The sequence below is a fragment of the Numida meleagris genome, chromosome Z (genome assembly GCF_002078875.1).
Source record: "Numida meleagris isolate 19003 breed g44 Domestic line chromosome Z, NumMel1.0, whole genome shotgun sequence".
Classification (NCBI taxonomy): Eukaryota; Metazoa; Chordata; class Aves; order Galliformes; family Numididae; genus Numida; species Numida meleagris.
This window is the reverse complement of record NC_034438.1, coordinates 18,966,086-18,988,304: the sequence shown is the minus strand read 5'-3', so window position 1 is coordinate 18,988,304 and position 22,219 is coordinate 18,966,086. Positions and strand designations below refer to the sequence as shown.

Genomic DNA, 22,219 nt, shown 5'->3' with positions numbered 1-22,219 from the left:
ACGTGACATGTTTGTTTTGTTCAGGTAGCTAAATTTCTGAGTTTATGTTGCTTGTTGCTGATAAACATGGAACTAACTTTCTGGAATGAAAATTTATTTATCCATATTTTTCCTCAGCTAGACTTTTGCAGAATGTGTTGATTTTTTGTACTAGTGACAGAAATATTGCAAAGATTAAATGAAAACTAGATGATCATTAAGTCATTCTATGATTCTATGATAGCAGCAATGTTACTGTGTGCTTACCTTCTTTCTCAACTGAAATTAGGAATTCCATTATCAGAATCACAAAATAGTTTGCTAGTCATGCTTCTTTAATGCAGTCCAGGATATGGTTGGCTTTCTGGACTGCAAAACCCATAAAATCCTGCCAGGTGGGAAGGAAGACTCAATCTTAGAGTTTACCATTCTTGGTAAACTAACTCCTTGGAAATGCACTAAAGATGTCTTTGAATGCTGGGAGAGCAGCATGCAAGCACAGTGTAAACACCTTTTGATAGTTCCATATCTATGAAGTTAAAAAAAAAAAAAAATGAGCAGAAGACAATCTTGGGTCCTGGAGTCTGAGATTTACTAGAGAATAATCAGATTTTCCCTGATGATAATGTTCAATTACACCTCCTCAGTGTTCAACTGAAATTGATTTGATTTCGCAAACCTGGGAATACCTAAGCCTGAAAAGTATAACTATTTAATATTTACTGAAGATATTGAGAGGCTGAATCTGGGTTTACTGTGTGTACCTAAGTGATTACATGAATGGCTAAACATGATTTCTGAAGTTCAAAAGTAGCAGGTAAAGACTTCTAGAAAAAAAGTTTACGCTCAGAGCCATATCTGGACTAGCTGAAAAGAGAAGGCTCCGGGGAGACCTCATTGTGGCCTTCCAGTACTTGAAGGGAGTGTATAAACAGGAGAGGGAATGATTGTTCACAAGGGTGGATAGTGATAGGACAAGGGGGAATGGTTTTAAACTGAGACAGGGGAGATTTAGGTTAGATATTAGGAGGAAGTTTTTCACTCAGAGGGTGACTTCTGTTCAATACTTTGCTGTAGATGAAGGAAAAATCTTGACATGAATTTTTTTGTTAGCTTCATCTTATATGTCTCTATCAGGAAAGTGCATTTATTGCTAAGTAGAGCATCTGTTTTAAAGCTTTCATTCACCGGAAAGATTTGATATATGTGATGCCACATAACTTCATAACCTTTTACTTAAGAAAAACAACAGAAGATGCACTTCTCCATTTTATGTACTCTACTTTTTCTTGTGTTCATCACCATGTACCTGAACACAGTTAGTGGGAGAACTTCACGTAAGAATAAATATTTTTTTAAAAAACATCAATATCATAGGGCTAGTATGGGTGAGACTTCATCTTTTGATTTTTCAGTTGCAATTAAGAGGATAAGTCTTGTACTCATGTTTTTGAAACATTTGTATAAGTATGCTGGCAGCTGCCTGATACATAGATTCTTTATACATACAACTTTTTCATTTTATGTGTAGCAGAGAATTCAGTATATAAGCTGATCTGAAATTTGGAACTGTGTTTAACATCACCATGACATTCAATAAATTAGTTTTTTTGTTTGTTTGTTTGTTTTTTTAAGGGAGGAGAGTGACTTATTGTTCTTGGTTTTGACTTTTGGAATGTTTCTTTTTATTATTCATTGCTAGGTATCTCACCAACTGCAGACATCCTCTTAATACTTCAGAAACCTTGTACAGATAGTCATCTAAGGTAAAAAAAAAAACGTGAACTTGTAGGAAAATTTCTGGCTGAAATAATGCAAAACTAGAAAAGCCTATTAAAATTCAGTACATGGGCTGGGAGTGTTGTAAATGCACTATCCTGTGACTGAAACTCTGGATTTTGTACCTCTGGGACATAGCTACCTAAGAATGAAACTCGACAACCTGCTAAGTTCCCAGGCTATCTGCCTCAGAGACAGTCATATTCATATAACATTATTTTTTCCATCATTTAATGTTTACAAAACTCTATTGCATGCAGAAGTATAATGCCACTTTTTTTTTTGAGATCTATTTCCTATAAAGTTAGTTTCACTGGCTTCTTTTTATATCTTTGTTAAATTTTTATTATTATATATTAATGTGATTTATTTCTTTTGTGTTGTTGGTAGACTTATATTAGAATTTGAGAAATCTAATTTGTTCTCTTGTAAGAAGTAGTCTTCTAGTTCTTCAGGACTTCCCTTGCTTTCCAAGATTTGTTGTTGTTAGAAGGGCCAATGGAATCTGCCAACTTTTTTTTTGTTTAATTTTTTGTTTTGTTGTTTTGTTTTGTTTTGTTTTGTTTTCTCCCTTGGAAATAATTTGATCCACTGTCTTAAAGTTTTCTACTTAAAAAAGCAGTTCATTCTTCAGGCCTGGTAAATATTTCCTCTTCATTTGCTCTGAATAAATCATTCTTGTCCATCTAAATATAGAACAGAAATAAACATGAGTATTTTTTGTACCATTAACAATTCCACCACCTACATCTAATTAACTATACTATTAGTGAGAATTGTTCATTTTCTCATGTACATTAATACTTCTTAGCTGAGATACATAATCACGTTTCAAACCCTGTAACTATTTCAAACTAATTAAAGAAAGTTACAGCAAAAGATTTATTCTGAACATGTTTTAGAAGCACTTTTCCCACTGAAAATATTTGCGTCATAGTCAAAGGAAAGAACAAATTGCCGGATTGTATAGAATTTCTGCGTATTTAACTATGAGGCTAGGGATATGAATCATCAGTGTTTTCTCTTTTTCTGTAGTGCAAATAATGAACAGCAATGAATCTAGTCACACTGAAATGCAATCTTGAAATGGTGTGTGAATAATGTAGGCTCATTTATTCCTTAATAAAAATTAAATAATCCAGGAGCAAGAACATTTTACTGGTCTAATACAGTTTCATTGGGTCATGTTTTCAAAATATAAAAGTGGTTATTGTTGAGGAATAAGTGGAGAATATGTAAGGATGTAAAGTAGAGAACTGCCTGAAAGAAGGATAGTGTGTTTTATTTGGATCTAAAATAGCTATACTAATAAACAGTTTAGTGGATCTCAATTCTAGTCCAGCTATGAATGCGCTTATTGTATCACTTCTGCAGGTGTAATAGCTAAGGCTCGGTGAAAGAGTTGCATAGTAAAACAGAGAAGAAAATCCAGATATTAACACTCTCAAGTCTCTCTATTTCTCTTTGACATGTAAACTTACTGCTGGCATCTGAAATAGACAGGCAGTCACCCACTATCTGGTTAGATGGACTATTTGAGTGCATTAATTTACTGTAAATATTACCCTGTCAGCTTCTGTTAACATACAAAATAATTATTCCAAGTAACAGTGTAAATTAAATTAATTTGGGAAGTTTGCATTAAAAATGATTCAAATGAGAGAATGATTTTCTGCAGAAGTAGGCAGAATTTATTAAAGATGACTATTTTCTGACTGAAGCCAACCCCAGAGCTTTTCTGTAGGTGGACTGAAAACAACGGCATCATTCATTAACAGAAACTATTTCCCTCATGTGCCAAACCTCTAAAGTGAGTTTTCTTTGTGGCATTGGCTCTTTGACAATTATTGTGCTTCTGGGCTGCAAACAAACAAAGGTAGTTATTTTTACCTATTTTTTTAATCTACCTTCTGGAACAGTTTTACTGTTGTGTGGGCACCATGTATATTGTGACATGGTAATGTGCGTCCACACAATGAGGTTATGAAAGTGTACCAACTAGTATTCTTTGAGAGAGCACAGTGATGGCATGTCAAAGTTGTTTGAAGTGTGGCCGCATTGCTTTTTTTTTTAAGAACTTGGAAGACTCCTTATTTGATATTGGAAGAGAATAGATAAGCTTTAAGATTTCAGTAGTCATTTGATCCACATCACAAAACTGAGCAGCAGATGGGACAGGATAAGAGGGTATGTCAGGGTGGGCTGGTTAGGTATGATTAAAGAACTGGCTCTACAAAACTGCTTTGTTAGAGATGCACACTGTAATACTTCTGAAGTTTTTCAAAAAAAAAGCTAAGGTAGATGACAAATAGATAATCTCGTTAAGTTGTCAAGAGGTCTGCAGTGAAATGGCAACAACAAAATAATCCATATTTTCATGAAAAGATTCTTTATTTTTTGCCTTCTATCAAGCTGTTTTTATTTTTCCTGCAAGCTTATATGTGACTGACTTTTGTTCCGTAGATTGAAATCATTTTGTGTTGCACAGAAATCCATGCCTACTAATGAGCAATTACTGATAAGAACTAAGAAACATACCTGCTAATTAGAAGACTAGCAAATCATCTCATGAGCTGTAACTTAGCCAGCGAATGATTCATCATTATTAGCAGAGAGACTTAAGAAAGAAGTGGAATAAGGATGCTGATACTTCGAATGACCCAGCCTCGAGTCTGCTCTATTCCAAAAGAGCTGAAGTAGGTTAATTGGTATCTAAAAGGATGTCATGTTCTAGAATTCAATTAATTGGTTACAGGGCAGGGATTAATAGAGAGTATCTCAGACCTCTAACATAAAAAAAGAAAGCCCAAAATGTTCTATTTGATGGATTAGCAAACACCTTATAAGAACTTCCTTTCTCCTGTGTACACTCTCAGAGGTCAGAAATGTCAGCACCAGAACTCTTTGCTGTTTGTTTTTATTAGCAGTTGTGGTATTGGATCACATTATGCAGCATCTCTGATACCTACCTTCCCAAAGCTCAGTTGGCATTCTTGGTGGTTTTGTTCTAATGGCAGCATTAACTGTTATGATTTCCCAACAATTTCTTAATGGAATACTGTTTTAATTTGCTTATGACAAAGGAAACCTTTAGTTGCAGGATTGGATAACATATTTTCACAGTTCTAACCCAAGATCCTTCATCTGTTAACAAGTCTGTTTTCACTGATTAAAATATGATGGTAAGCTTCCTGATGAAATAGCTTTGCTGTTTGCTATTTTCTCATACTTCAGACCTCAGATGCATCTGTTGCCATCCTTATGAAAATTTGCATGCGGACAGTCAGAATATAAACCTCTGGAAAAAAGATAAAAGGGTATTCTTCAATCTTGTTTTGTGCTGGAAAGAAGGACTTCAGCATGCATCGTAGTGATGTGGAAAGACAAGTGCTGTAATCCTGAGTGCTGTGCTGTAGTACTGGGTGCTGCCCTCCTCCTCCTCCTACTCAGAACTTTTATTGCTGGTCATGATGCATACAGTATGCAAACACATTTGGTTGATTCCATACAGCTACCCCAGCTGTGTCACCTTCCAGCTTCATGTGCATCCTCCCTGGGGGCACAGCATGAGAAACAGAGGAGGCCCTGTTGTAGTCTAAGACAGCCAGCAACAGCTAAAACATCAGTGTGTTATTGACACTGTTTTGGTCACAATTCTCAAACATAGCACCATATGTGTTGCTATGAAGGAAATTAATTCTGTTCCAGCCTGACCCAGCACAAATGACAAAGCTAATAACAGAAATCAATTGTGCATTTTTCTGTCTCCTTGCCCCATCCTTCCTGGGCTCAGGGAGCCCTTTTACTGATGTTGAAAAAATAGAAACGTTATCTGATTGAATTCAAGAAATGGACAAGAGCAAAAGATTGGGAAAGATAAAAACAAAAGTGAGTGAGGAAGAGAAATGTGTGTAGTGGAAGTGGGTTTTGAGGAAGTAGAGGAACAAAGTGAATTTATTTTGGAAAAGCAATCTGTCAAAAAAAAAAAAAATTTGTGGGAAGCACGTGGTGCTGAAGCACCCCAGAGCTTGTAATTTTTTATTACTGCAGATGTGATCAACTATGCTACTTCAGCAAGCTACTTCTGAACTTCTCTGGCTTTTTCTCTGGGGAGAGCAAGAGGAACAGGACGTAGCAAGTATACTTTCTCACAAAGTAGATATGTATTCCCTGCAACATTTTGGATGGGTATTTCTACTATGTAAAGCTGTTATAGCCACTGCAAAACAGAAATTGCTGCGTGGCCTGGCATAAGAGAGACAGTCTTGGAAAAAAGAAAAACGTAAAATATTTGTATTGAAGCAAAATCCAGAAGTCTGATGGAAAATTACATCAGTAATTATTGAATCTCTTGGTTTCCCACATACCAAATATTTGGAGGAGTCACTGGAAAAGTTTCTGTTTCACATTGGCTACAGATGTAAATAATAGCTAACAATGTACTGCTTCTACTGAGATTTTTTCTTGCATGTCATTACTTTTTGTGGTCAATCTAAATGTTCAGGTTATCTGAGGAATTAAGTGTTCGTCAGTGTCACTCCCTAATATGAAAATGTGCTATATTTTTCAGAAATAATATTAAATATTACATTCCAAATTTATCATGAAATACATTGAGGTAGAAAGCTAAGAACCAAAAAATTAGGGAGACTCAGAATTACCTGTATCAGCTCAATCAGTGTCCTTATGCTTATACTATGACATGCAGTATATATAGCATGACATGCAAAAATAAGATAGAATCATAGAATCATAGAATCACCAAGGTTGGAATAGACATCTAAGATCATCCAGTCAAACTGTCTGCCTGTCACCAATATTTCCCACTAAACCATGTCCCTCAGTACAACATCTGAACATTTATTGAACACCTCCAGGGATGGTGACTCCACCACCTCCCTGGGCAGCTTGTTCCGGTGCCTGACCACTCTCTTGGAGAAGAATTATTTCCTAAGGCCCAACCTGAATCTCCCCTGGTGCGACATGAGGCTATTCCCACTAGTTCTGTTGCTAGTTACATGGGAGAAGAGGCCGACCCCCATCTCACCACAACCTCCCTTCAGGTAGTTGTAGAAAGTGATAAGGTCTCCCCTGAGCCTCCTCTTCTCCAGACTAAACAGAGTTCCCTCAGCCACTCCTCCTTATGAGGAGGAGTGTGCTCCAGACCCCTCACCAGCTTCTTTGCCCTTCTCTCTGGACACGCTCCAGGGCCTCCATGTCTTTCTTGTAGCAAGGGGCCCAAAACTGAACACAGTACTTGAGGTGAGGCCTCACCAGGGCTGAGTACAGAATGATCACATATTCTCTCAAGCATGATTTCTGATTCACTCCCCTTGTGCGTGAATGCTGCTTGTAGGCATCAATAAGGAAAGTGTAGCAATGGTAACCATAGTCTTCCCATTTTTTTTTACAGAACTTGAAAGAGGTTTAGGAAAAGCTTTGGAAGACTTACAGGGGAGCAGTGGTTTGAACGTTAAGCTCTCGTTAAGAATCTCACCATAGAGAAAACTGGCTTCTATTTCTGGTTAGACAAGTAAAGAAATATGTAACACCAAATAAATTGGTTAAGCAAAGCTTTCATCCAATTACTGTTTTTTTTCCTCTTCTGAATTGTCACTGTGAAGAGCAAGCTGATGTGAAATTTTTTGAAACTTGTATTTCCCAAATTTGTCATAGAAAATGAGAGGTTGCTTTTCAGTTTCACTGATTCTTGGCTGTAAACAATGGAGTAAATTCAGGCCTGTGAAGCTCTTAAGCGTTGAGGTGATTAGCAGCTACATAAAACCAGTGAGGAAAAAATAAAGGTGTGTGCAGGCCAGCACTTTTATAATGTGCAGTAAATAAAGTATATATCAACAAACAGTGACGGAAACAGAATATTAATTAGGTACTGAGTGAAAAGTGTTAATTTTGTCAGTGAGTAAGACAGAGATCTTCCTGAAATCTGGACGTATTAATCATGTGATAAACTGCTGTAACATGTAAAGATAAGAACATTGAGTTCAAACAGCACAGGCAGCTGATAATCTGTCATTCTCTGATGTTTATCTGTATGACTCTGTTACCTTCTTAGTGCTTTTTTACTGATTTTTTTTGTTTGTTTTTTCGCTATGTGACATAAGCATGTGATAGGAAAGCAATTTTTTTTTTCTGTCAGGCTTTTTATCTATAAGAACATTAAGAGGGGCAGATTTTTGCTCTTTTAAAAATTGTTATAAAATTCAGCTTTTGGCTGTAATTTGAAATATTTTTTAAAAGGTGTAATTATATACTTTATTGTGAAAGAAAGGAATATTTTTATGATTTAATATAAATCTGCTTACAATATTACTTAAATCTTATGAGAAAGTACATTCACTATAACTATAATCAAAGTGCTATGGTTTTAATGACTTTGCAGACAGATTTTTCTTTCTATTTCTCTGTCCACAACTAAATCACTCTTATGCCACAGAAGTGCTAGTGGTTACAGATTGGTAATAAAATAGACTAATCAAGCTGTTGATATTGTGGAAGAATTTATGAAAACTCTAACATAGTTAAAGAAATACTATTGGAGGGGATGACTAAACTCCAGGTTGCAGAGTAACAGTCAGTGAAAGAACCAGGGACAAGCAGAGGGAGTCAGGGAAGCATCTTTGTTATGGGTCTATGAGAAAACCACTGGAAAGGTCCTGACGATATAAAGAAATAGCTGAAAATATTCATAAGTTAGAAGAAAAAAAGACTTTTGTTCTTAGTTACTGAGTTCAGAGGAACTAGATTATGTCTGTATTTGTTTTTGTGTGTGTAAATTATAAGCTCAATTTACTCTCCTAATGAAGAAAATTTTCCAGAGCTTGGGCTTCAACGATGGTAGAGTTGAAGGGCATAAGAGTTTACTTCTATGTAAGCATGAAACCTAACAACTCACGGAGTAAATAAACAGAGTCTAACATTTTTTGTATGCACAATTTGATGCAAGTAATTCTCTTATTAACACACTGCAGTTAATGTGAACAGAAATAAAGGCTGCTTTCCTGGTGTTTGTGATAAAAATGTGGGAATGTTTATGTTTGTTCATTGTAGTAAAATGTAAAACTTTTTGTTGATTGTGATAAAGTGTGAATGTGAGACTGTTTGTCCATTGTGAAGGAAAGTACTACTAGCCTGACGAAGGGGGGGAAATATAAACATCCTGAACCCCCTGAAGGGAATGTAAACGTCTAGGTCTAGTAACTGTCCTTGTGATAACTCGAACATTCTGTCTCGCCACTTCGCCTCTCCATCCTAAATAAAGCAAACCAACCCAGTAAGACGAAGGTTGCGATGACATCTAGCAATGGGAAAGTACAACTGCAGACGCCAAACAAGCACCCCGGAAGCCTCAACAACCAGAACTGAGAGACTATAAAAATAAAAAGCGGCTGGTGGCGGGTTGCGCCTTTTTGAGGAGTCGTGACTCTGCGACTCCCAGGGTGCCCAGCGCTGTTCTTTGCTTGTGTTTTTGCTTACTCGAATTAATAAATACTTTTCTATAATTTGGCTTAACTGTCTAATTTATGACAGTGTTGAAAAGTAAGTTTTTTTGTATTCTATATACATTAAAAAATAGTTAAACATTTTAAAGGAAATCATCTAATCTGAGATAAATATCAACAGTGAGAATAGTTATATAAAAAGAATTTTTGAACGTGTGCAGTGGAAGTTCATGCAAGCAAATATGAGTTATTACTGTTGATTCTGTGAACTGGTATGCAAACAGCACCATTCAGATGAAGTAAGACATTTTGCCTACTGCTCAGAAAAGCTGAAACATGATAGTTAAATAACTCCTTGACAGCATCTCATGTTATGTTAACTTTTTACTGAACTAGATTTTGCCATCATTGTTAAATTTTTGCTTCTGCTTTTCCATCAATGACTTGTCAAGTTGGTCATGTAGTGATTGAGTTGTGCATTAGACAATGACTTCAGAATTGGGTTCTGTGAGTGATGGACAGTCAAGGGCCACAAAAAAATTTAACTAGTCATTCGAATTAATCTAATTAATTAACATAAATACTATTACCACAGACATCATCTTCTGACATAGATATTGATAGAATCATAGAATCACCAAAGTTGGAAAAGACCTACAAGATCATCCAGTCCAACCATCCACCTACCACCAATAACCCCACTAAACTATGTCTCTCAACCCTAATGTCTAAACATTCCTTGAAAACCTCCAGGGACGGTGACTCCACCCTGGGCAGCCCATTCCAGCGCCTGACCACTCTTTCAGAAAAGCAATATTTCCTAACATCCAGCCTGAATCTCTCCTGGCACAACTTGAGGCCATTCCCCCCTGTCCTGTCACTAGTTATAAGAGAGAAGAGGCCGACCCCCAGCTCACTACAACCTCCCTTCAGGTAGCTATACAGAGCAATAAGGTCACCTCTGAGCCTCCTCTTCTCCAGACTGAACAATCCCAGCTCCCTCAGCTGCTCCTCATAAGGCCTGTGCTCCAGACCCCTCACCAGCCATCACCTTACCCATCTGGTAAATAGGAATGTAAAAAAGTAAGCCCTATCCTCACGTGGTTTAATGCTGTATAATTGTTTTCATTTTTGTTTCTATCAATCCTGTTAGTAGTTTTTTTTGTCTTTAATGCAGTGATAGCAATTTAAATGTATGTACATTTCTACACATGATCTGTTTAATCTCCACAAGGCTACCCAAATACAAGCTTCTTGGTCTAAGACTTTCATCTATCATAGACCTGATAATAAGATGGAATCTAGGTCCAGTGAAAAGGTCATTTATTTAGAGGATGCAGTACCTCATTCTTGCATATACATGAAGTTATCTTGCCTCTTTTGGATATCACTTTGGAGGCCTTCATGTTCCCAAATGTGTCTCACTCTGTATCACTACTCTGTATCACTATTTTTTCATAATGTCTTGGCAGAGAATTCTAATATAATTTAAAAAATATTTATATAAAGAGTAAAAATGAAAATAAATTATTTGTTTACTTACATTCTGAATTTTCTAATCATTCTGTCCTGAGTTTCTAACTTGCTTGATTTTCTTTTGTATTTACTGTGACAAATCTCCCTGAAAAGACAACACTTAAAAAAAAATTCACTGATTTTGACCTCCATCAGGAAATCGGGGCTGGGTGAAGTAACTGCTAGAAGGACTGAAAAGTAGTTCCACTGCTGAGATCAGATGGTGGAGAATGATGGCTCAGCATCTGACTGACAGCTGGGAATGAGTATATTGACACCAGCAGGTGATACCACAGCCCATGTTGAAGTGCAAAGTTGGTATGCAGATGGGACAAACTGAAGCTCCAGCACAGGTTGGGAAAGCACTAGTTGGGTCACAGTCCTGCTGAAAAGGACATGGGGGGTTCAACTGATGGTAGGGTGATATCTGCCAATCATAAAAAATAAAGTAAACTACATGCCAGTTTGACTGTACCGAGTAGATCAAGGGAAATACTGGGAGCCCAGAAGAGTGCTACCAGGATGGTGAAAGCCTAAAGCTCACAATCAGTGAGCAGTGCATGAGAGAGTTGAATTGTTCAGTCTGCTGTGGAGGATGGGAAAGGCCATCTAATAGTAGCCTACAGCTACTTGAAGAATAGCTGCAAAAGACAACAAATTTGAGGTCCACAGTGGCATGCTGTACAACAAGGATCAAGGTTCCCCTGATCAGGAAGTTCAGGTAGAACATCAGGTGAATCTTCTCCACTAGGAATGTGGTAGAGAAGTGGAGAAGATTCTCCAGTGGAGGCTGGAGAATCTCTATTTTTGGAGAGTTTTGAAACTGAGACAAAGCCATGGCTGATGTGATCTGGTTTTGATGATATAGTCTCATTTTGAGTGGGAGGTTGGACTGCACATCCTCAAGAGGGCTCTTCCAAAGAGCATTTGTATGACTCTGTAAGTAAACATAATGCTCTTTACAACAATATTTACAAATAAGACAAAATCAGCAATGCATATTTTTCTTCTGTTTTGCCAAGTCAAGTCAGTTTGATCAATACTTCCTCATTTAGATGTCTGAGACTTTTTATCTTAATAGGTGATGTGCTCTTCCATAACTTGATTTAATTTCCCATGCCATCTAATTGAAATATACATTAGATGACTATTGTTTGATTTCTTAAAATCTTGGTTTTAATATTTGGTTTGAAATCTGTCTCTTGCCCCAGTGGTTTCCTTTATACCATACATCACTACCTCTCTAGTTTTTGCGTGATTCAAAGAAGATGTTCAGTGAGTTCACTTTCTCAGTTCAGCTGTCTGATTCTCATCATCTGTAGCTGCAGTTCAAGGATTTTAATGGTTTTCAAATCTGCCCCAGAATTAACTGTTTGTTGGTGATGAAGTGGATCAAATAGCCTCCTGCAGCAGACTAATTTTAGCTCTGATATCAGCACTTTTGTTTCTTGCAGAGCTATAATTAATTTCATTATTATTTTTTAATTCATTCAACTGTCTTGAATATTCACTATGCACACACTGAAAATAGAAGCCTGAAGTTAAACTTTTCCCTGGATGACTATAATGCATTAATTCTTGTAGGCTTTTTTACAGTGATTGATTTTGCAGTGGATTTGCTTCAGAGTACATGTGATAATGCGTACAATTTTATAATCCTTGTTTTCTTAAACTACATTACAACTAGATTAAGAAAAATAGCTAAATTATAAATTTAGATTTTATGATTAAAAATTTAATTAGAAATAGTTTGCTCACAGCAACTGCTCAAGCTCTGAGTATAAATGGAGCTTATTAATATTACTCATCATGAAAGGAGGTTCATTAACATATTTCCCTGTGTGCACAGAATAGATATTGCCCTGCAAACTTTCTTTGCAGGTATGCATCAGTCCTCATGAGACAGCTAAAACTGAAAGCCATGTCTGTGCTGTAAGTGGAAGTGTGATTGCAATGTGAGCAGTCTATCGTAGTATACCATATCAGGCATGCCATACGTTTGAATGTTAGTTGGCAGAGGCAAATTCTCTGTGTACCAGTCTCAAGTAATGTACTGGGATTTGGAAACTACTGATACCGGACCTTGATGAAATAGCATATAGCTATAATTCTATTGCTCATTCTTTGTATAGATGGCATAGATGTAGAAAATCTTTAGATTTACTTACAATTTTATTTTAGTTACAGGAATGTCATCAAAGCTGTAGTTGCAGACAGTGGTATCTATGCTGGGAAATTTATCTAGAGGTGTTAAGAAACTGAGTAAGACATGGAGAGAAAAATAAAATTCCTCTTATTATTACAATATGCTTTTCAGAATATTATTTGCAAATTTTCTTTTAAAATGGTGAGCTTTGTTCCAAATTCAGAAAATATGATGAAGAAATTTCCTCCCCTTTAAGTAGGTTGAAGACTTATTTCCTAGATTAAGCATAGTTATTCCATGCCCCAGAAAATATTACCAACATTTTACATTATTATTTTTAAAATAATATTTACTGATGTTTAACCTTAAGATTGTGTAATAGCCACACCTTCAGAAGCTCTACTTATTCACTGTTTCCAAGCACTACAGTGGTTGTTTTAACTACTAATCACTTTGTGTTAACATGATACTATTGTGTGTCAGAAAGAAAGGTGGGAGTTGGAACAGCTGCAGTAATCTTTTAAATATGGTTTAATAAGAGAATTTAAGGTGAGTTTTCTCCTGTTTTCAGTCTAGAGGTATATAATTGCAATCTCTGTCTACCACTTTTATTTTATTATTGCTATTTGGACTCTCACTTCTTCCAAAAGATAAACAATTTTCAGGGAAGCAAGCACATTGTAGTATAGAAGTTTGTCTAATACAGACATTTGTTCCCAATACAGGTAGAAATACATATTTTAGGTAGTGGTGTCTTTATCTTCTCATAAAATAGCTTTCTCATTGCTTTTAAATTTGCAGATTACTTAAACTCTATAAACTTTTTACTGCATTTTTTCACTTTTTGCATTTCCTCAATTATGATACTAAAGTATAGCTAGTATTTATAAAAAACAAGTTCATGGAAAGGAATCAAAGGTGTAATTAAATTGACATTATGGGTGTTCTCTTATATGATATGTATTTTTTTTGCCTGATTGTAGGTTTCAGAAGAAGCGCTCCATCACCGTAGTGAGGAGGAAGAGTCTTTCCAGGCAATGGAGCCCTATCTTGTGCGAAGATTATCATCCCGTAACATCCAGCTTCCCCCTCTGGCTTTCAGGCAGCTAGAACAGGCAGACTGGGATAAAAAGAATGACACTGAGACCATCCCACGGCCCACAACTCTTCCACTGAGGATTCCTCCTCTGATTGCCATTACATCTGCAGAGTCCAGCAGGTAAGGTCCAGAAAGTTCTTTTTGATTTGTCATTTTCTGTGATAGGTGCAGGACAGTAGATGCTCTTTCTAGAACAGAAGTTTATTTATTTTCTAAATCCCCTTAATAAATATATGGAACTCATTTTGTAGAGTTTTGTATTATTGGTGAAAAATGAGAGTAAAACGTTCATATATGGATTTGTGGATGAAAATTAATAACAGAGTTTGTAAACCTTTTGGTCATGTCCAAATGCAAGCATTGGGAAACATTTTATCTGGACTTGATTAATAGCTTCACAGTCAAAAAATAATTCTGTATTACAGAGGCTTGAATAAGCCTTTTGGACTATTATAGTAGAGTACTTTGTGTTTTTGAGAGATTTTGTTACCTCACAGCACTGACTGAAAAAAAAATAAGTATGTGATAGATAAGTCAGGTAGCAGAGTGAAAAGTAAACTCTTCTGTCCTTTTAAAAAGTCTAAGTGATTGTTGACTTTCAGAGATGATGGTTCTTTTCCAGGCTGCATTCAAATATGCAACAGCAAGGCAGTTTAGTGGGTATTCATATAAATAACAAACCCAGAACATACTGGTTATTATGAATAGCTATCTGCTGTACTCAGAGACTGATGTCCTTGGAGAGGCTTCTCTGCATCTAAGAATCTGTTGTGGACATTATAGACATTATAGATAACTTTGTATTCTGCCTATTGCTTTCATTTCTGTGGTTGATAGAATTTGTTTTGAAACTGGACAAAGAAAGATTTATCTGTAAAAAAACTTTATTTCAGGGAGTAACTGAGAAACAGCAGATCTACAGTTTGTTAAATGGAGCTGCCAGGCTGTTTAAACAAACAAACAAAGCAAAACTGAACACAACAACAGAAACAATTATAATTTCGATGCTTCTTGGTAATATAAAATCGGTAGCTCTTATGATTCTTTCTTCGCTAAAGAGCAATTACATTGCTACAGGAAGAATATTATTCAGGAAATTGAATTTCTCTAGATGTTTAATGCCATTTTTCAGTGGTTAGCTTTCTCAAGCAGCTATGTGTTTCTCATTTACGTGCTAGTAATGCAAACCCAACAGCAGGAAAAATCCATCCTCTTATCAAGGCTTTTTGTCTCCATGAATGTATACAAATCTATTCTCTATTTTTGATGGGCTGGAGGAGGTGGAAGAGCAGTTGAGTCACAGGAACTGAAGAAGGAAGAATGTAATCACTAAAGACAACCTAAATTACAAATACGTATTTTCAGAGGAAGACACTAAAAAAATCCCATAGATGGCACTATGAATTGTCTTGTACTGCGATTTAAGTACCTGGAATGCATGGAACTCAAAACAGTCACAGTAGATTTAGTTTTAAAAATACAGTGTGTATTCTGTTCCTAAACACACATACACACTCTCAGACTCTTTTTTTTTTAAATTTCTTTTTATCTTCATGAAGGCTCAGGATTGTTTCTGTTTTTTTTCATTAGCTTTATATAGGGATAAACTACACAGATTTAACTGAAGCTGCTCATTTAAGAAACAAAGCAGATTAAATGTAAAGCTAGAAAGTAAATATTCAGAAATATTTTTCTAATCTTTCACTCTTGTAAATGATTGCTTTTACTCTAATGGGAGGCTTCACACTAATTGTCATCCCATTCACCCTTCTAATTTTTTTCTGTGCTTGGGTTGCTGTTGAGCCCGATTCTGATTTTTTCATCCAGGCTTAACTGAGAGGATAACAAAGATCATCACTAAGATGAAGGATTCACGTCTTGTACTGAAGTTTCACATACAATATTTCTAATAGTAGCAACAAAAACAATTGCTTATAAATTGATAAGTCTGCTACTGGTAGCAACAGTTAAATTTATGAAATACAGCTGTTGCCACTGAGAAGATTAAGAACAGGTGGGCAATTGCTTTTGATATTTCAGTTCTTTTTTTTTTTTTAAGTAGCATAGCTTGTATACATATAACTTTAAATGTGATATTCTCTTGTAAAGTAGAATAGCAGTATTTTGCTTGTGTATGTGATGACATGCTTCAAATTTTGCCAGTTTTCCTCAGATAACCAGAATTAATTTTACCAGCATTTCTTATAAAGGTAACAGATATGATGCCATTTAAGAATGAATACACAGATAAGAAGGGATTGATAGTAGAAGATTTTTGCTTTTGACAAAGCAGAGAATATTAAAATGGTGGAGGACTGTTATACTCATCTGAAACTTGTTTGAGAAAATTTAAAGAATTTGGTTGTACCTCCTTTATAATAAATATTTCAATGATTTGCTTTCCTCTGTTTTTGTTTTGCCCAACAGTTGCAGCTCCAGACTTGATTCAATTGTATCCTAATATAAATGTGTGCTTGAGTAAGTGTGATACTGTAAATTTTATTTCTTCTTTCAGATGCTTAGATGTGACTTAGAAGGGCAGTTGGTCAAAGTTGTATTTAATAATGGTATTGATTTGTCCACCATTGAGGGATTTGTATTGTACCCTTTGAAGTGAATTAAACACACTTTTGCTTAAGCATAAATATAAAGACTAGCAGTCTGCAAGGGTGCAGCACGAGCCGATTCCTTATATGCACTTACCCTATCATCAGTCATGTGAGCATAGGAATCATGTGGTTTTGGGTTCACCCCCAGCACCTAGAAGCCTCTGGGCACTCACATTGCACAACTGCAATGAGACAGTGCTGTAGCTTTTCTTATCAAGAGAGACTTCACTCCCTTGTGGAGTCTGCCTGTCACTCTTGATTCCAGGCAGTCTGTCACTCTTGATTCTTGTCCTTCATGACAGATCATTATTTGGTCATGAATCCCTATTGCTGAACAGTTACAATTTGAATTTTCTCGTCACCATTTGCCAAGCTTCATGAAATTTAATGAAAGACTCTTCAGTCACCTCTCTTGTGGAAACTCCCTGTTTGCATTGTGTAACTCAAAGGAGAGATGGATAGGAAAAGATAGGATGGGATAGAGATATTCCTATCTGAGTTCTCTTTTGTTAGACTGTGAAATGCAATGGCACATACACATACCCCACTGTGAACAGTGCCTTTGAAGTACAAATTACTGCTGAAGTGCTGAAGTATTTTAAAGTTGTACTTTAAAGTCAGTGAGTCAGTGTTGTAATTATTCTGTCCTTTTAAGACATATAACTGCCGTAGTATGATGGGAAATGTCATATCAGTTGAATGTAAACTCAAGATAGAAAAGTATATCATGTACCTTGAAACTGCATTTATGGGCTGTCTGAACACCAGAAGTTATTTTGGAGAAAAGAAGTGATTAGGAAGACTTCAGCAAGGCAAGCGTCAGCCTCTTTTCTCATGTTTCTCCAGGGGAAGTTTAGATTGTATATCAGGAAGGGAAAGACTGGTTAGGCATTGCAACAGGCTGCACAGGTAGGTGGTGGAGTTGCCATGTCTGGTGGCATTGGAGACTTGTGGATGTCATGTTTAGGGACATGGTTTAGTGGTGGACTTGGTAGTGTTAGTTGGATGGTTCCGCTTGATGATCTTAAGTATCTTTTCCAACCTGCATGCTTCTGTCATTCTATGATTTACATATTCTTTGCTAAAACACAATTTGTGAGAGATTATTATTACTGTAGAACATCAGATTTCTTTTAAATTGCTTTCATATTGCTTATGTACAACTGAAAGTGTACATATTAGTGTGCTCATGGAACCCTTGGGAGCTACAAGAATGACTTACACAATGGTTAATTTCTGAAGTATTTTTTCTGCAGTGCTTTTTCTCTTCTAGTATATTAGTTGTTCATTGTAGGGACAGATCCATGGATTAGACAGACACTGCAGTGCTTAAAATCTCCTCAGTTTTCTTATCCATTAAAGAAGAAATTAAAGTTCTCTACACTGAAGATCAGAATAAATTTGATATAAAACTATGCATTTTTTCTTTCTGCCCTTTAGAGATGCACTTGTAATTTGTTTGTAATTATTGCAGACTGTGAATCAAACATTAAACTTTTAATACCTAGTTTTGAGAAGAAATGCTAGAAAAATGTTATTAGCATCATCAACGTAAGTTTGATACTGTAGCCAGACAGACTAATGGTTCTAATTTCAAACAAAATATGTTTTAAAGCCTTTCACTTGCTTGCATTGTCTTTACCCTATCAAAGCAATAACTCAAGGACTAGATTTTGTCTTCTGTATTTTTTAAGAAAAAAGTTAAACCACTAAAATGTGGGAATACTAAGCCATTCACCTAACGCATCAAGTATTCTTAAAAAAAAATCAAAAAACAGCTAGGTTTTTTTTAAAGGAACTGAGTGTTAGAGTTTGATGATGAAAGCAAGGAGATTGGACCTTATCAGAGTAATATACAAAAAAAAAAAAATACAAGCTGAGGAAAAGCTATTCTTTGGATTTATTTATTTGTAACTCAGTAGGGTACTGTATGTAGTGAAAATAAGTGAGAACTATGGTTTGCGTAGCACTGAAATAGAAAAAAGAAAATTTGCCATTTCATTTTCTTTTTGAACTCAGAATGATGATCTCTGGGCTGCCAAGCTGTAACTCTACTTCAGCAACTTCTTATAGATCTGTGCTGTTTTCAACAGCAGCTGTGTTTGTTACTTAACTCATCTTTCAATTAAGAATAATGAACAATAGCACAATAATTCTTAGCAGTTTTATTGCACGTCCTTATTTTATAAGCATTTTAAGCATGACCTAATGCTCATTTTACCTTTGAGAGATCAGTTAGTCACCAAGTAATGTTATCTTTATTGTATAAGAAAACTTGCACACATAGAGATGGTGCAACTGGCCAAGACCACGTTCAAGAGCTTTTGGCTCCTCATTTGTTTCTACTCTATGCTACCTGCCATGATGCTGCAGAAGGACTTTGGGAGAAAAATAAAATAAAATAAATAAATAAATAAATAAGGATGCCTCAAAGCTACACCAACCTTTAGCAATAAACCTAGTATGTCGAGAAGAATTTTACTGACCAGATCTGAGAAGGTGTATATTGTTAGTAGTAGGAGTTAAATGCCTAACTGTTGTTACGCATCTGGACTCACATTAATTCTCAATTTGTATCACACTGACTTAGTCTCATAGAATTCTGACTTACAGTTTCTGTTACAAACAAAAGTGTAGTAAACTAGTGTGGAATCAAAACTGACTGGGAAAGAATCAGAAGGAAGTTGTGAGGCTAAGTGGATGTTATAAGCCTTCATATCTTGTGATATCCAACCGTTGACTTTCAAGAGGAATTCTTCTGCTTTGTCAACAATTTCTATGCAGCTATGTGTATGCTGAAGTCATTGTGGAGGATAACTCACAAATAATTCTGTTGGTCAAGATTTATATTGACTAGGTGCTGGCGAGAGATTAGAAAAGTGAAGGGGTTTGATACCATACCAGAATACTTGCAAATAAGTCATTCTTAATATCTGTAGAAGACTGAATCTCACACCTTCATTCTCCTCAGCCCCAAAGAAAAGAATTATTTTAAGCTATGCCTAGCATTAAGTGGATACTTAAGTGGGTCTCATGTACAGATAGACTGTGAAGGATGGCGGGAACTTAATTCAATCTCTTAGCCTGAGTAAAATCCTTTTTAAATATCAGAGTTTTGAACTGAAAAACACAATTACTATTTAAAATAGGCATTTTGATTTTTTTTTTCATGATTAGAAGTAACTACGTAGGATGTATTACCAGTAAAAAGAAGTAATTGTCCCACTTGAGTCATCATTGATGCGATCTCACTTTGAGTACTGCTGCACAATTTTAGGCTCCAAAGTATAAGAAAGATATAAAAATATTAGATTGTGTCCAAAGGAGGCAACAAGGATGGTGACAGAACTAGAAAGCATGACATGTGGAAAGTGGCAGAGGATACTTTGTTTGTTCTACTTACAAAAGAGGAGACCGAAGGAGACCTTACTGTTGACTGTAACTTCCTCATGAGGGGGAATGGAGAGGAAGGTGCGAATCTCTTTGTTGACCAGTGATAAAATGCAAAGGAATGGCTTAAAGCTGCATGAGGGAAGTTCAGGTTGCATATTGCATAAAAGTTCTTCATGGTGAGAGTGGTCAGGCACTGGAACAGTCCTCAGATCTGTTGGTGTTCAAGAAGCACTTGGACAACACCCTCAAGTTTAACTTTTAGGTTGCCCTATGTAGAGTCAGAAGTTGGACTTGATCCTTCCTGCTCAGGATATTCTGTGATTTGATGAAAAAATCTAACACATGGTGTAGTCTTATTTGACTGCAAAGTTATATAATTATCATGTAAACTTTGAAATAAACTTTTGAAAGAGTAAGTTAACAGCAGATAATGGTCTAAGCTGAAGTTATTTTTTTTCCTTTGCTAAACTTTATATGATTCCTTTCATACCATTCTTCCAGCTTGCCAAGGTCCTGTGAATGGCAGCCCTTCAGTATAACAAATGCTCATGCTATTCTGGTGTCTTCTGCAAACTTGTTGAGGGTGCATGACATCTTACTGTCCAGGTAGTTGATCAAGTTGCTAATTAATCAGTCTTGGCTCCAGTACTGACTCCTAGGGAGCTCTGTTCTTACCTAGCTGCTATTCATATTTGGAACAACTGCCCAATATCATTTGAATCTAATGGTCTGAGCAGTTTGTCTGCTGGTCTTATTCATCTAGTCTGTGTCTTTCCAGCTTAGCTACAAGGTTTCAGTAAAAGATTGTCAAAAACTTTGCTGCTGCTCTCTTGTCTGCCACAGAGCCAGGAATTTCATCATGAAAGGGAATCAGGTCTGTTGCACACGATTTTCCCTATGGAAATTTATGCTGACTGTTGCCAGTCTCTCCTTGTCCTCTCAGTGCTTGGAAATGACTTCCTAGTGCACTGGCTCGACATTCTTCTCAGAACTGAGCTAAGAATGGAGAAGCCCGTAGTTCCCTGAGTCCTCTTCTCTCTTTTAAAGATGGTCTTATCATCAGACCTTCACAGATAACGGGGGACCTCCACTGATCACCACAACTTTTCAAAGGTGAAAAATAGAACATGGCCTTATAAGAACAATGATCAGCTTTATCATCACGTTTGGGTGCCTCCCGCATGGTTTCAGGAACACGACCAGTTTACCTAAGGAGAACCTAAATCTTTCCCTACACTGTGTAGTATACTCTACTTCCTCAAACATTTACTCTAGAGATGATGACCTGAGAAACCTGACAACAGACCTTGACAGTAAAGTATGGCAAAGAAGAGTTTGAGTACATCATCCTATTCCATGTCCTTCACTTCTTGGGTGCTTGCTCCACTCAGCAGCAGGTCTACATTTTCTTATGTTTTGTTTTTTTGCTTTTCATGTTCTTTTGTTGCCCTTCATCTCTATTACCAAGTTCATCTCCTGCTGAACTGGATACTAAAAGTATTCTCAAAAAGCCAGGTGATGCTTCCATTTCCCTCCTTGGAAGTTTGTTTCTACTTGCACCTTCTATACTTTTCTTTTTTGTATTTTAGTTCAATCAGAAGTTCCCTGTTCAGGCAAGTTGGCATCCTGCAGTTGTTTTTGAGTCCTTAATTGCAGTGTATCGAGAGCACTACAGGGAAGTGAGTCATTGGCTTGCAGAAAGAGCTGATTATGGAGGATTTTTATGATAAAATATTATTTTAATTTTCAATTATTATTACATTCATAATAGATTTCATAATGTGTCTAGGCATTTCTCTGTTTTTGCATTCATATAATTTAGCGCTATTGTATGTTAAAGAGAGTGAGAGAGACTGTGTGTTTTTTTTGTAGTTGATTTGATTGTTAGTATAGAGACTAGTCATTTCCTAAGTGATCACTTTAAATCATTTCTCCTGATGAATCTTCCTTGACTAATGTATTAATTCTCATGTTGCTTGTGTATCTGCCTAGATAATTATTAGTGTCAAGGTCCACAGCTGCAATGGCTCATGCTGCAGGGAAGGCTCAATAAGTAAAAGGTTGCTTATAATTATAATTGGTTAACATTGCAGTGAGGTAGGGGAAGATAGGCAAGTTATTAAGATCAGCTTTACTTTCTGTATTGCAACTGTTAATAGTTTTAAAGAGACTTTTACTGTTGAGCTATTGTCTCTTTCTGAGCAATAAACTAGTAAAATAGTTAAGTTATTAATATATT

General features: G+C 36.2%; 1 protein-coding gene across 2 annotated transcripts in view; it reads left to right on the top strand.

The window, feature by feature from the left end:
- PDE4D (phosphodiesterase 4D) overlaps positions 1–22,219 on the top strand; it is a 606,949-nt gene that overhangs the window by 159,782 nt on the left and 424,948 nt on the right. For both annotated transcript variants that reach the window (XR_002433221.1, XM_021379888.1), the window contains exon 3: positions 13,863–14,098. Coding sequence is in view for 1 of the 2 variants with exons in the window: in XM_021379888.1 (XP_021235563.1) it covers positions 13,863–14,098 (236 nt within the window). In the remaining variant the exon portion in view is untranslated. The remainder of the gene's footprint in view (positions 1–13,862; positions 14,099–22,219) is intronic.